The sequence below is a fragment of the Lottia gigantea genome (genome assembly GCF_000327385.1).
Source record: "Lottia gigantea unplaced genomic scaffold LOTGIsca_47, whole genome shotgun sequence".
Classification (NCBI taxonomy): domain Eukaryota; kingdom Metazoa; phylum Mollusca; class Gastropoda; family Lottiidae; genus Lottia; species Lottia gigantea.
Genome location: NW_008709640.1, coordinates 576893 through 592266, shown reverse-complemented (window position 1 = coordinate 592266; position 15374 = coordinate 576893). Strand labels below are relative to the sequence as shown.

General features: G+C 31.5%; 1 protein-coding gene across 1 annotated transcript in view; it reads left to right on the top strand.

The window, feature by feature from the left end:
* LOTGIDRAFT_124753 (hypothetical protein) overlaps window positions 1–12032 on the top strand; it is a gene marked incomplete at both ends in the record, with an annotated part of 68219 nt that extends 56187 nt beyond the window's left edge. Inside the window, 3 exons of the mRNA XM_009061286.1 lie at window positions 8193–8376; window positions 9163–9306; window positions 11816–12032. Coding sequence (XP_009059534.1) covers window positions 8193–8376; window positions 9163–9306; window positions 11816–12032 — 545 coding nt within the window. The remainder of the gene's footprint in view (window positions 1–8192; window positions 8377–9162; window positions 9307–11815) is intronic.
* Window positions 12033–15374: the final 3342 nt, after the last annotated feature.

The following is a 15374-nucleotide window of genomic DNA, read 5'->3' as shown; positions in this document are numbered from 1 at the left end:
TGTATGGCGTTGATAGCCTATTGATCAAGATCACTAACCAATTCACATGCACCTAATATACTATAGGCTACACTGATCTTAAAAGGTTTCATTATAAAATTTTGCTTTTCCAAGAAAGGAAAAACTCTTTTAAGATGAAGCAATTCAAAACATCTTATCACATATCTGTACAATGCACAGTTTTCAAGTAAAAAGGTTTATCAAAATAAAAGCCCATAATAGACAGTAAAAAAGCAGAAGTTCTAAAACCAATAGACAAAAAGACAAAATTTCATGCATTAGACACTGAATAGTGTATGAGCTGGGCAGTAACTACAACCAAATTTGATATAAAAAAAATAAATATCGTTCAAAAATTGCAAATTGAAAATATAGATATATCTGCTATATATTTCTCACTTATTTGATGTCTTCGGTAAAGGTAGCTAGTTACTGTTTAAAGTCTATTGGAAGTAATGCAATGAAAAACATAACTAATTTAAAAAGCAGGTTTTGAACCCAATGGCCTTGTTGAACTATCTCACTATGCTTTTACGAAAGACTGACCACTACCATGGATATTGTATCTGCATTACTAAACCATTTTTCATTTACTGTATATAAAATTCTATATCACATTTAGTATCTCACTATAATTGATTCTAGTTATAAATTGCATATAACAAAACATGGTTGAAGTACGATATAGGGTAGGGTTCCTCATATTGTGGTGCATGCGCCATTTGTGGTGCATCAACCATTGCAAAATGGTCCGGGATGGAATTTAAAGAAAATGCCCCTAAAAAGAAATCATGCAAAACCCTTCATGAGCAGGATATCATGTCTGCATTCAGGTGTTTATAAACCATGTTCATGGCGCTTTGGCAATTCCATATATAAAAAGTTGCACTTTTCTCATTTACTTGAGAAACCCTGATAAAGGGGTATATAAAACTGGTGGAATCAGCGTGTCTGATGTTGCTATGTTATTAATGGAAAAACTTGACTTCCTGACGCTGTTTGGCCCAATTAGATACATATAGAATTCTTGACATTTAAATATTTCTAAATATACATTATGAATGTAGGCAGTCTTAATTGTATCATACCGGGTAGTTGTCTTGCTGTTCATTTTACCTAGAGATGAAACCTACAGATACCTGTTCTCACTTTAGTTCAGTCTGGCACAGTTACAAATCAGTATTAGCTACATGGAATGACAAATCTAAACTGAAGAAATGCAATTGCATTCAGATTTTAGAGGAAATTGTTTTTCAGAATGCTTTTGTGTACGTCTTTGATTAGATATGCCAAAATCTCGTGATTGATAACAGACCTTTGAGATACCTTCATTTTTGTTCAATTTGACCAATCAATGATCATGTTTCTTATAGGATGCAGGATGGATAATTCAAACTCACCTCCGTGTAATATTAATTTCTGATGAATCTGAATTGATAAGAAATATATCTTTAACCAATGAAAATTAGTGACAGATTGGCTGGGTGATTAAGGTTATGGAATTTGTTATTTTAACTTCTTCTGGATTAATATTTATACAAATCAAATTTGTCATTATTAGAAGTGTTTACTTTGCTTTTAAGCTGTGGATATGGTTGTTATAGTTGATTGCCTGTTGATTGTAAAGATGCTACTTCAATATCATGATTAATTATCTTTGATGAAAACTTACCAGAAGTAAAAATAAGAATCTAGCTAACCTTTCTGTCAAACACAAAGTTTGAAACAATTTTTACCTCGAAATATATACAAAAAAATTTTTTATTTTGATATTTTGTGGTAAATTATTGCTTCATGTTATGTTTTTGATGGAAGTATTTTCTAAATTTTGAATTTTGCTATATTGAATCTTGTCCTTGATGATAACCCTGTGGCTTCTATTAATGGGATATCTTTAATGACAACTAATCAGGAATGAAAATTAGTATCTAGCTAACCTTTTGGTGAAAGACATCACATTTCAAACAACTTTTACGTCTTAATCTTTTTGTTGAAATTTTGTGGTTGATTGTTGCTTTATGTTGTGGTTTTGATTACATTGAAATTCGTCCTTGATGATAACCCTTTGGTTTCTATTAGTGAGATATGAAGGAAGTGAATAGGGTTAATTGATAGGTTGATCAGTTTAGACTGTAAGAAGCTAAAGCTATTAATAAGCATCATAAGTATCAGATAAAGTGATTGGTAAGCTATTACTGCCCATAATTTAATGTAGAATTCTCTCCTTAATGACTTCTTGAAATTATTATTTTCTCTTCATATTTTAATAAGCTGGTATCTTAAGAATCAACATCTAATTTGAGCTCATCTCATGTTACTTCTTTCCAGTGGAGTATTTAGGAGGTAATTTTTGGGTCATAACAGGGCATGAAAAATGTGTTCTACTTTTACTTCCAAAATTGTGTTAGATGTGTTCTCTTGCTTCTCTCAATAGACAACCTTCGAGGACGAGGCCACACTGACCTCTTACCATGACTAGTGCCCTCTAAAATCCCCCGTGGGTGGGGCACTCAGATGACCCCCAAGTAAATGTAATCCTCACTATACCACAGCTTGTTTCAGAAATCTGGACACCTATATTTCTCAGGTTTGTTTATCTGAAACACATGAGTTTCTTCATACTCCACACAACTAAAAACTTATAAATTTAGAATGAACCGTCAATTGAAAGGAAATAATTGATACAGTACTTAGTTTAACCTAAGCTAGCAGAAATTAGCCATTTCAGAAGCTAGCTTTTTCATGGAGATCAAAGCATAACATTTCCTTTTTCTATAGCTGAAGAAATAAATTGTGCATAATGTGAGGATTTAACTATAAATTGATGGACATCATTTTGTCATCAAGTACTTGTAGCTGACAATTATGCACTGTTTCCAAGTTGGAAGTTTTTCTGATAAAAAGTAAAAAGAATATTGAAGCCTATTTATAGTTTTTATATGTGTGATTTAAAGGTTAAGATGCTGTATTTAAATCTAATTATTATCATTGATCAAATGGCTTTCTATTTTTGTAAAAAAAATTTTTACTCCAACTCAACTTTTTTTCTAAGGAAATACTCGACTTGTGTGAATGAAGATTAAGAAACCTTTTGAATATACATGAAACAAAATATCTTCAAACCAGTTTTAATTGTATCATTGTTATCTGTAGCCAGTATGAGGGTGTATTGAGACAAGTCTCCATGAAAGCACTGGCCTAGCTTACAGAGCAATAGATAAGTTTATTGATTATGTGGAATTTTAAGTTTTAGTTATTAGTAAAAATAACACACATACACTCAAAAAGTGCTGTATATCATTGCTACCAGTCCTGAAATATATAAGTGTTATGTTGTTATTCATGATTTTGAATGGGTTTGATATCTTTCAGTTGCTGTCCTTGTTTTGTAGATTTTCCCTTTTTTGTCCAATTTAAAGACAAATGAAACCTTCTGGTATTTTACCAATTAGATAATTTATCATGATCAGGAAGTCTTTTATAGGACTACACTTGGCATAACAACAACAGATGTCAAATGAGAGACACTGCTAATCCAAAATTTACACTTTTCAGTTTTAACCACTTGGGCCTTATTCTTGTAAATTTATCTACAAGATAAAATCAAAATCTTAAAAAATACAATAACCTGATTGGATAATAAAACTAAATTTAAAATCGATTTTAGTGTTCAACCAATCAGATGACTAGAAAACTTTAATATGTTAAGTCACGTTTTTGAGAAAAAGGCCCCTGGTTTTAACAACATTTCCCATCCCCCTTCTTTAAATTTCTTATTGTTGAGTTTTAAAATGCCTGGTACTGTTTGCTTAACAAACCCATCTTCCCCCGTTACCACCTTGACAATTCTCAATTCTGTAGCCTCACCATCTTATGATTCCTAGAAATAACACTGATCTTACCATCAAATATTTGTTCATGTAAAGGTTTGCATCTATTAAAAAAAAAAATCAATTTTGAGGATATCTGTATCTGAATACTCTTAAAGCCAAATTTATAATTTAATAAGATATTTGCGATGAAGCAATGAATGTTTTACCAAACCAATACTTTAGGTCAGCGAAGCTTCAATTGAATTTCTTGTGGTTTGAGCCTTGGGCAAGTATAAAACTAACTGAACCAATTCTAAACAAATCTAAAGGATTTTTAGGAATTTTCCACATCAGTTATGTCTTTAGGTAGTTCTAATGAAATATTCTCTGTGGGTATATTATCAAAGTAACTTGTGACATTTCCTCCTTTTAGACTCCTACACATTTTGTCACCAATTTTCCATATTCCAGTCTTAATTACAAACACGAAAATGTGTGATGAGATTATAAAAAATTGTAGCAGTAAAAGCATAAAAACATGATTTTCAGGAAATAATTTTTTCAGTTGATTTCATTATCCTTGCGGTTAAAGGGATATAGATTTTAATTATGAGGTTTAAAGGCCATGATCATTCACCATTTTTGAGAGTTGATTTTGATCTTGAATAATCCCTTCAAATATGTCACTAACTAGAAATTTCACTGTAATTCAAAATTCATGGTGCACTTTGAACACTATTACTGATTAGCTTGCTATAGAAAATTCTGTTTCTGAGACTAAGGTATAATTGGTCAAATGGATGGTGGACTGTCCCTTTAAAGAAATTCAAAATAAGATTCCAGACCGTTAAACTATTTTATAAAGTGTTTGATTAATATCTTTAATATAAAAGCAGACAGGATTTTAATATGATTTTAATTATTACCTGTTTAATTCTAGGATTAACAAGCATTTCTTTCTTTCATATCACATATAACATATGTTATTTGTTGTATTGTCATCTGCTAGGCGATTAAGTGCCATGGGTTTGAATCCTCCTTAATCTTATGCCTGTGCCTGTGTTTCCGAGAGTCAGTCTAGTGTCAGCTTTCACCTTCTAATACTAATGATCAATAGAAACACACTTTCACAATGTTAGTGTTTATTTCCATAACTCCAGCTAAGTGTCATCTTATTAAGCTATCTCGTAATTCCAAGATTTAAAAGCAATTTGCTGTTTACTTGATGGCTGTTAGTTATAAGGAATCTGATCTAATGACTCATTCTGTTTATCATCAATTAAGACAATAAGTTCAACAATAAAATTTCTGTTGATCAATATGATTTATTTATTCCCACCATTAAGTATGTTTATTTGTCTGAGAAGTATAAATATCAATAAACCATCTGTATTATTATGTGGCCATAAAAATGGTTAAGAATAACATGGACCATTTTACAGGTAATTCTTATAGCTCCTTAAAACATTCTATGGTTGACAAATCTTTATCAGTCTTGATAAAATCCTTTTATATGGAATAGTTTGATTGAGATTGATCTGATAGGCTGTTAGTGTGAGAATTGATCGAGATGTTATTATCTCCAATTTAGAGATGGTTTATATATCTCAAGAGTTTACTTTTTAATCACTGATCAGTCACTGACAGTAGAAATACTAATCAAATAAAGTTGTGATGATGGACAGATAATTACTAAAGATAATGGTCCTTGGTACTGAATGGAAGTACTATTATTTATTTACCTAGGTAATTCCGTGTAACATTTCGATTCCCAATAGACATATTATCACTAGTTTGTGACAAGTATCACATTCACTGATTTAAAGGGATCATTTCTTTTATTTCTTTTCATCCAACATAGAAATACTCAGAAAGAACTTTGCTCAGGTAAGATTTCTGCAATCCACAGAATGATGCAGTGGTTTAAGCCACCCCTGCTTCTAAAAAAAAAAATGTTTCTTCAGGAATATAATAGAAAATTTGATGAATAAAATTGAGAAAATGTTAAATATTATACATGGGATAAATAACTGGACACAATTATATGGATAACAATTACTTAAATATAATATCTTGCGACGTTTCGACGAAGGTTCTTCGTCTTTATCAAGTAATAATAAAACAAAAAAAATGGTCTGGTCTAAAATAAAAATTGAAATTTGACATTTTTCTATGTTTTTTTAGTTAGACAATGCAGTTATAATAAATTGCTTTTTTTTTTTCTGAAATTCACTGATTATCATACTTTAAACAAATTTTTTCTCTAATTATATTGCCTTTCATAACATCTTGAAGTAAAGATCATATTGTCATATTTTTACTTCTGAATTAATCAATTGACTAGAACTAGCTCTTCACAGTTGAAGGAGGAATTCATTGAATGATTCAAGTTGACAAGAGTTCAACTTAGGTTGTTAGCTTAACACCAAGGGTAAACACAAACAGATAAATTTTATTTGTTGAAAAATATCTCCGGTTGTTGCCGGGTTCAATTTAGTTTGAAAAAGACTTGCAACTTGTCGCGCCAATTTTTATTTTTGGCTAATCAAGTTGAATTTTGATTCGCATTTCAAAAGTTTGCAAGTTCCTTAGCAATTGTGAATGTTCCAGTTGTACACTTCACATCGATCTTGCAAATGACGTTAGTTTCTCTTGGTTATAGCCCTTGCTTATTCCAGTATGTTTTTATTTCTGAATGAAAATTCTCAGGATAATTATACTACATGTATTTGATTTGATTCACAGATCGTTTTGAGAAATTTTAATTTTGGCTAATCATTTCAAAAGTGGGCGTTCTTCCAAACTATGATGCATTATACTGCTTATATTAAACCCTGGTTGTTTGTTGAATGCCAAGGATTTTATCCGACCAAGTTGTATCTTTCCCTTAGATAATTCATTTTAAATTCAATATATAGGATAAAATATTTGACTCTGATTTTTATTAAAGATTCGTGTCTATCTCATGTGTGGGAAATCGGACCTTAATCTTATGAAATATCATAATAATTGAAGTTATGTGGCTTTTATATCTCATATCTATTAATTTGATAAAAAAAAAAATTACCAGAATTTCTCCATCGGAGACACTCAAGGTTGACATAAATTGATTGTGAGTGGCATAGGAGAGTAATTATGTAAGATAATGAGTTTTCTATTCTTATTTTACCTAAGCAATTCCTGAATTACATGCCTACCTACATTTTATCATTTTTCTGTAATATTAAATTTGAATTGAAATTGATTGAATTATAAAGGTGATTTTATAAGGTTGAGTTGATTAAACACTATCAGACATAGACAGTTCAACAAATTATATTATTAAGCTTATAAAATTGTCTTTAATTGTCAACCATTAGTTGTAGACTGAAACACAGTTGTCAGCTGGAGTAGGGTCAGAAAAACTTGGTCCAGTTTTATGGGGATTTGCCATAATTTATCGAATTTAATTTTGATAACTTTTTAGTTAAACCTCTGGCATTCGGTTTCATTAAATCTAAGGTTATTATCACAAATCACTCAATATTTAAAAGTCCATGGAAAACTGCGAGTTCAAAAATTACAGCTTTTACTTTCAGTTTATTACATCTGGACATAGTTCAGGATCGTTTTGGAATACATTACTTCCTACGTTATGAGAATTTTATTTTCTATACCTGGTCTTTAATGTCATCTAATAATGTAGAATTAAATGATTTATGAACGATAATTCAGATCTTCTGAAAGAACTTGGTTTTTGACACATGGTAATCTATCATGAGCAAATCACTTTAATTAATTGAAACTATACCTTGATTTACCAGCACAATCCTAATGATCATTTAAATTGGAAGAAATACTGGTTTGATCTTGATCTTGATCTTGATCTGAAAATTTAGGGGAAACAGTTATCTTTATAGAGTTCAAATCCAATAACAAGTTCCCAGGCATTTCAACTGGTTATTTTGACTGTTGTCACTTTAAAGCCAGGAACATATTTATGTGCATATTATTGGGGTTGGCAAAATGATGATGATATCTTCAGGTGAGAATATTCATAAAGTCTTGAGTGACTACCGTACTTGATTATAGCAGTGCATTTAGATACATTGATTATGTGATGTGATTTTCATATTCAGTAAAAATGATATTTTGGGTAGCATACAATCCAATCAAATCTCTGCATTTACAAATTTCTTTATTCAAGAAAAGTTACTATTGCAGTCAAGGTATAAGACTTAAGTTCGTAATGGCTTGTCATTGTGAAGATTGATAAACCACAGAGCTGACTTTTTTCACTTTGCGATTTTCTGTTTCACCAGAAATCTTGAAATCAAAATAATTAAAATATATATTTTTATACTTCTGCTAATTTAAATATTTGTATGTTTTGAATTCCAGCTGGAGGACCAATGAGAAGTGGTGTCATGGTAGAATTTAGTAATTTAGGATTTCACTTTCGTTCTGCTGGTGATTTAACTGATAATGAATTAGATGAAATATTGGATTTTCTGTTTGAACGAGTATCAAGACAAGAATCAAATGAACTCTACCAGTTAGATCTATTATCAGAAGCCTTAAGAAGGTAACGAAAAAAAATTAGTTGTATTTGTCAGAGGACTTAGCCATAATTATTTTGTGATTACATCTAAATTAAAATGCAATGCTTCATTATTTGCCAGAAACCTTTCTATATGTTACTGAATGATAAGAATATCTTATTTATTTTGTGAATCACACATGACTTACGTATACTGATGAAGTGTAAAAGAACCATTTTACTCAAACATTATCAGTGAGTGAACTTTTCACATGACAGATTTCTAGATCACCTATGCGTAAATTGAAGAAAATGTATTAAATAAGTCATGAATAGACATAGAGTTATTGCCCATGTTGACCATTAGTAACGCCTACATTAGTTTGATATAACAAGGGTTCATTGATGAAAACTCAACATACCTTTGTTACAGCAAGATGAACACCTACTAGTATCAGTCTGTTTGAAATTTCAATCTGGGTGTAAGAGTTTTTGCTGCAGGTTTTTACACTTGCACACAATGATCTGTCTAGATTCTTCCTCAAATTGTGTTCCAGGAAAATTTGAACCAGTTGCATAAAAAATTGTCATACATATATGATAATCAATCCAAAACAATGTCAAAAGTGGTTGATTAACAATGATTATCTCAGAATTCATAACATATAAGGAAATATATTATTGAGCATATGATTGGTTTAATAAATTGTTAAATAGTAAATGACCAAGAACAAGAGAATCATAACAATTACGTCAGATCATGGATGGCAAATTGATTGAACCACCTAGAGTAAAAACATTTGAATCAGTTTTGCTACCTGTATATTACAGTGTATCATTCAAGAGTTATTGGATGTGTGCTGATGATGGTGATGAAGACAGAAGTAATAAGTTAAAGAAATTCATAGAAGAATTTTTTGATAATGAAAAAGCAGACGTACAAGTTAAGCAGAGAAACATTGAAACGGTAAGATTGTCAGATGCTTGTTTAGAGAGATTGTAAAGAGGTTTTCTAAACTTTTTATGCACTGATATCATCAATTTGCACCAATCCTATTTTCAGTCAGACGTTTTCATTAAAATTAAACATTTTATGACATCACTATCACAGAAGTTGCTGATGATATATAAGAACCTTTGTGATCAGTGACATCATAAAACGCATAGTTCAAGTGGAATAACAAGAACCACAGACGTCTGATTGAAAATTGGAATGGTGCAAATCAGTATACTATCAGTGTCCCTTATAGACATAAATTTTTTTAGAAAAGCTCTTAACAATCCGATTAAGGTCTAGTATTATGATTTTAAATCATGATAAGCTTGTTTTCAGAATTAATTTTGAATCTCAAGGGAAAATTGCTATGTCACTGGATTTTACTATGTTGTTAAGCAGATGAGCTTGTCATGTGATCTCAAACAGTTTCGTGCTGTTACTTTTTTAACAATTTTTACAAAGCAACAGATCAAAAGAAGATCACGGAAGATTGAAAGGAAATAGGGTGACCATCTTCGTTTTGTATGCTAATCAATCAATTGATCAATGGTTTTTTCTGGAAGTTTGTCAGATGATCTTAAATACATACAAGCCAACAAACTGTGTTACAAAAATTAAGAAAATACTTGAAGCTAATCTATCTCACACTTTAAATTTACTCATGCATGTGTGACTTTTGCCATTTTTAATTAAATTTTGTGAAGTTTAAAGCTCTAGAGAAACCACAAAACATAATAAAAAAGTGGGAAAAGATGAAAGTGATTGCAAAAAGATGGCGCTAAGAAGTAATTAGATTAGTTCCTCGGATCAGAAGCCACCTTCTTATCAGTTTATTACTTTATGTTGTCATACAGTGTTGAGACTACCTCATTGCATGTTTAAGAACTAGAGCCACAGTAGTTTGATAGGCCAGGCTTAGTAAAATGATATGTCAAAACGAATTACTCTTCAGTTTGATGTCTAATGCTAAATTGACATGGATTTGGGAATGATAATGTCCATAAGAATTTTTGTTTTGTATATATTGATGAGGTCTCAGTCAAGTACGATATTGATAACAATTGGATGAACGGTTTCAGGGTTATTGCCCTTGACTCAGTATAAAAAATGTGTCAATTTTGCTTGTAGGCATGATAGAGAAAACAGTTTTTATGCGATCTTGAAGAAACATGGTATGCATATATATATTGATGAGATCTCGGTCAAGTTCGAAATTGGTAACAATGGGATGAACGGTCTCTTGCCCTTGACTCGTAAAGACTCGTCAAATTAGACTTCTAGCCATGATAGAGGCTATTTTTTATCTGTTCTTGATGAATTTCTTGATGAGATCTGAGTGTAGATTGAAATCGGTAGCAATCGGATGAATAGATTGCTTGTAGTTATTGACATCTATGAGGCCTATGTTGATATTTGAATTTGATGATAATTTGAAGAACTGTTTTTCAGCTATTGAAAATTAATTATTAAGCCACTGTGGTTAAGTTACTATTCTACAGAAGGTACTGACTCAGGTTTAAAACATTGTTCACTAATGTTAAGGTTTTAATATTGTTATAATAGAAATTCATAGATAAAGACATTACCTTTAACAGTTGTACAAACTTTTTAACAAGTAAATCTGTTTCATTGAAACCTAGTCTAGAGTGGAGTATTATAACTGACAGTTTCCAATAGATATTGAATTGATCTGTCTGAGGTTTACAAACTCCATAAAAGAAGAACATAAAAGACTCCCTCGATCAATCACAGACAACATTTTACAATATTGAATATCTTATAATCACATGCATTGGAGTCTGTTTCATAGACAGTTTGCATTGAACCTTGATCATTTTTAAAAAATGCATCTGTTATTTCAAATACAATCCATCATCTCTATATCATTTTATTTTGAGTTCAGACAGAATAGACAGTTTCATGTATTTAAAGTTTGAATCAAGCGGGACAGTTTACATAAATTCAGTGATTTGAATCCTTATCTTTATTGTATGGTTCAAACATTGGTAAATTTATCAGTCTCATTCCCAGCTGATTTGTCTGCTATAGTCCAGATTCTATAGGGGCAGAGTGAGGGTAGGGGGGCCTTGGAGGTGGTCTATTGTCTTAACTATTAAATTTTTGACAAGAATTATTTGCTTGTATGTGTATCTTGTCTTCAGAACCTTTCAAGCAAAGTCGGTAATAGGTTTGATTGTAACAAGCCGTTTTGGTAATGGATACTTAAAAATGGCGAACCATCAGTTCTTAAACTTACATATTGAAAGGGAGAAAGAAGAAAGAAAAAAAGAAAGACAGACAGAAAGAAAGGAATAAAGAAAGAGAGTAAGAACATCTAATATGTGGATTGATAGAAAGTCAACTGGTTCAAGTGAGATTGTTATAGATAAAAGTCCAATCTTACAGGATTTTCTCTTGACGTTGTTTGTCCAATCCTTTAATGTGCTATTTCTTTTATATTTTTCAGCCATCAGAATCCAATTTAAGCCAGTTTCTATCTGATGTAAGACAGTTTTATAATCTTTATGGTAGAGAACATACATTAACTGGTCGCTCAATATCCAGAATATTCCATGGAATAGGGAGTCCTTGTTTTCCTGCTGAAACATGGGGTCGAGTCCGGCGCTTTTGGCGAAGTAATCTTCATGTCGACTTTAATATCTGCTTAAAGCTGGCATCTCAGGAACTATTAAAGATACGATAGTTCAGGAGATTTGGCAAAGTTGACATCAATATCTGCTTAAAGAGAGCATCTTAAAAACTATTAAAGTTCAGGAGCTTTTGGCAAAGTAATCTACATGTTGACATCAATATCTGCTTAAAAATGACATCTCAGTAACTATTAAAGATATGATAGTGCAGGAGCTTTTGGCGAAGTTATCCATATGTTGACTTGAATATCTGCTAAAAGCTGGCATTCCAAGAATTTTTAATATGATAGTGCAAGAGCTTTTGGCGAAGTTATCAATATGATGAATTGAATATCTGTTAAAAGCTGGCATTTCAAGATTTTTTAAAGATATGATAATTCAGGAGCTTTGGCAAAGTCATCCATATGTTGACTTGAATATCTGCTAAAATCTGGCATTTCAAGATTTTTTAAAGATATGAAGTGAGATACATGATGACGTGAAGATCTGCTTAAAGCTGGCATCTTAGGAACTATTTAAGATAGGATAGTTCAGGAGCTTTGGCAAAGTAATCTACTTCTAAATCTCAAGAACAAGTGCTGATACTTTTGTGGTATCACCAGTATACTTCCATCTATCATTTTAGATTCATCAGCCATTTCATCATTGTTTTTGCTTTCAAAGCATTTCATTCACTTGTATCATTTCAGATAATCAAATTAAATTTCTATATATATTCTAAATTGAACTGTTGTAATTTTTCATATACCATGTAAGAAAATTCAAATCAATATAATGATTTGATTTGAAGTAGGTTATCTTGATATGGTAATGGCCATGGGAATTTTTCATTACTTTTTTCTTATGTGATTTCTATCATATCTTTACATTAAAAGTTGACAGCTCAGATTAGAGTGGTAATTCGGTTTTCTATAAAATATAATCTCCTTTGCACCACACAACCTTTCCAGCATATAACTATTAGTATAATTCTGCAGATAATAGGGCCTGTTTTCAGGTTACCAAAGTTCATCTAATTTGTGTTTCATTTAGGGTAGGGGGAGTTTCATCATCACACTATTATGTTGCATTACAACACTAATTAGACAAGTTTGTGCTTATTGGTTGAAAAATTACAAAAACCATAGTACTGTACTCCTTAATATCGTTTAAATCTTACGCTCATTATACTAATCTGTCCCTAAGTATACTAATCAGTCTATCAGTGTACTAATCTGTTTCTCAGTATAGTAATCTGTCTCTCAGATTACTCATCTGTCACTCTGCCCCTCAGTATACTAATTGTCTCTCAGTATACTAATCTGTTAGTAAGTGTACTTATCAGTCTCTCTGTACTAATCAGTCTCTCTGTACTAATCAGTCTCTCTGAATACAAATTTGTCTCTCGGTGTACTAATCAGTCACTCAGTATACAAATCTTTCATACAAATCTGCCCCTCAGTATACTAATCTGACCCTCATTATTTAACTCTTGTCTCTAAGTATACTGATCGGTCCTTTAGTGAACTAATATGTCTCTCAGTGTGCTAATCAATTTCACAGTATACTATTCAGTCTCGCAGTATACTAATCAGGTACGCAGTATACTAATCAGTCTCTCAGTGTACTTATCAGTCTCTCAGTATACTAATCAGTCTCTCAGTGTACTTATCAGTCTCTCAGTGTACTAATCTGTCTCTCAATGTTCTAATCTGTTTCACAGTGTAATAATCAATCTCTCAGTATACACATCTGCCTCTCAGTGTACTTGCCTGTCTCTCAGCATACTAATCTGCCTCTCTCGGCGTACTTATTCTCTCGGTGTACTAATCAGTCTCTCGGTAGATTAATGAAATTAAACTCCGAATCAGATCTTTGCCTTGGTGTGCAAATTGTTCCTCAGTTTTCAGACCTATCCCTCAATAATTAATTCTTATGTTGCTATTTGTCCTTCTACTTAAAACATTTAATTTTCTTAAAAACTAAGTTACTTATAAATATCTTACTAGTGAACCCATTTAAGCTTATCTTAAATATTAATATTTGTGTATTTAAAAAGAATATTAAAATATATCGAATCTTACTACCAGTTAGTTAGACAATTTATTTTTTACTTTTGTAAAATTATTAAGAATTTAATTCCAAGTCTGGCTTTTTATCTGGTTTTTTCTTTGAATAAACTAAAATTCTCAAAGGGAATATTGTATGTAGGGCATGGACTGAAATGCCAGACATTGGCTCATTAGGGTCAAGCCTAACATGGAAGCTCTTTGTACAGAAAATCATTACACCCAAGGTTTGAAGATTTGTACTTTTATATTATCGACACCCGAATTGTTCCATTGTCAGAAGATAGTTCAAGAATTTCAATACAAAGAGTCCTGCTGACTTTCAAAGCAGCTAAAGGGGTAAAGTAAGAAAGAAATTGTGTTTTTTTGACACTAAATATTGATTGAGATTTCTAAAACTACCAGATGATTACATGCTCCCCAAAACACCACCCCCACCGCCACCCCCACTCCCCCCGCTCCACAAAACCCAAATACGCCACTGGTGTTCAATCTTTAGAACAACAGCTGATTTTTATAACATCTTTGAATACATGGACATACTGAACTCAAACTACGGGATTGGGTAGTCAGGCTGATAATAGGGACGACAAATCTGTAGGGCGCTCTTCTTTTATTTCCTTTGGAAATATGTATTTTAATTTCCGTTAGAGCCCCTTTCCTCGCGGTGTTGGATATAGCAGGAAAAATGGTAATAATGCTTCAACTATATTTGCTATATTTAACAAATAAAGCTGAAAGCAGAAGTTCAAAGAGAATTGTACCGCTAATGTAATTATTATAGACATCAACCTGAAGGAAAAATCGGTGCAAAAAAGGCATGTCAGACATTTTAATCTGGAAAATTGAATTATCTTTAGAGTTTAAAACCTCTTCAGGTTTTAAGTGCATACTTCTTATTTAGAATTGTAAACAAATTTCAACAAAAGAAAGAAATTGTTAGATTAAATTTAAACATCAAAATAACGTATTTCATCTATTTTTATTTCCAATTAAAAAATGTACAGAGTTAAATAAAACTATGTTTCATTCATTATTTATCAATGTCTGGGGGAATACGAGTTTGCATTGTTTGTTGTTTATTTTCCAACAATTAGATTTAATTAATTTTCAACTTATTAATAAAGATATAGCTTTCTAGAATTCGCATTCCTCAATTTTGATCATTTTCTGGAATGGAATAAATTTTATAAGCCACTTAAACAAACTTTGTTCCATGGAGAAAAGTGCTCTAAATTTGACATTTACAACTTGACTTTTCACGTCAAGGATATTCAGAGTCTGCATGTCTGGGCGATATAATTGATATGTGCCCTTTGTGAACATCTCAGGAGCGGTTCCAAATGT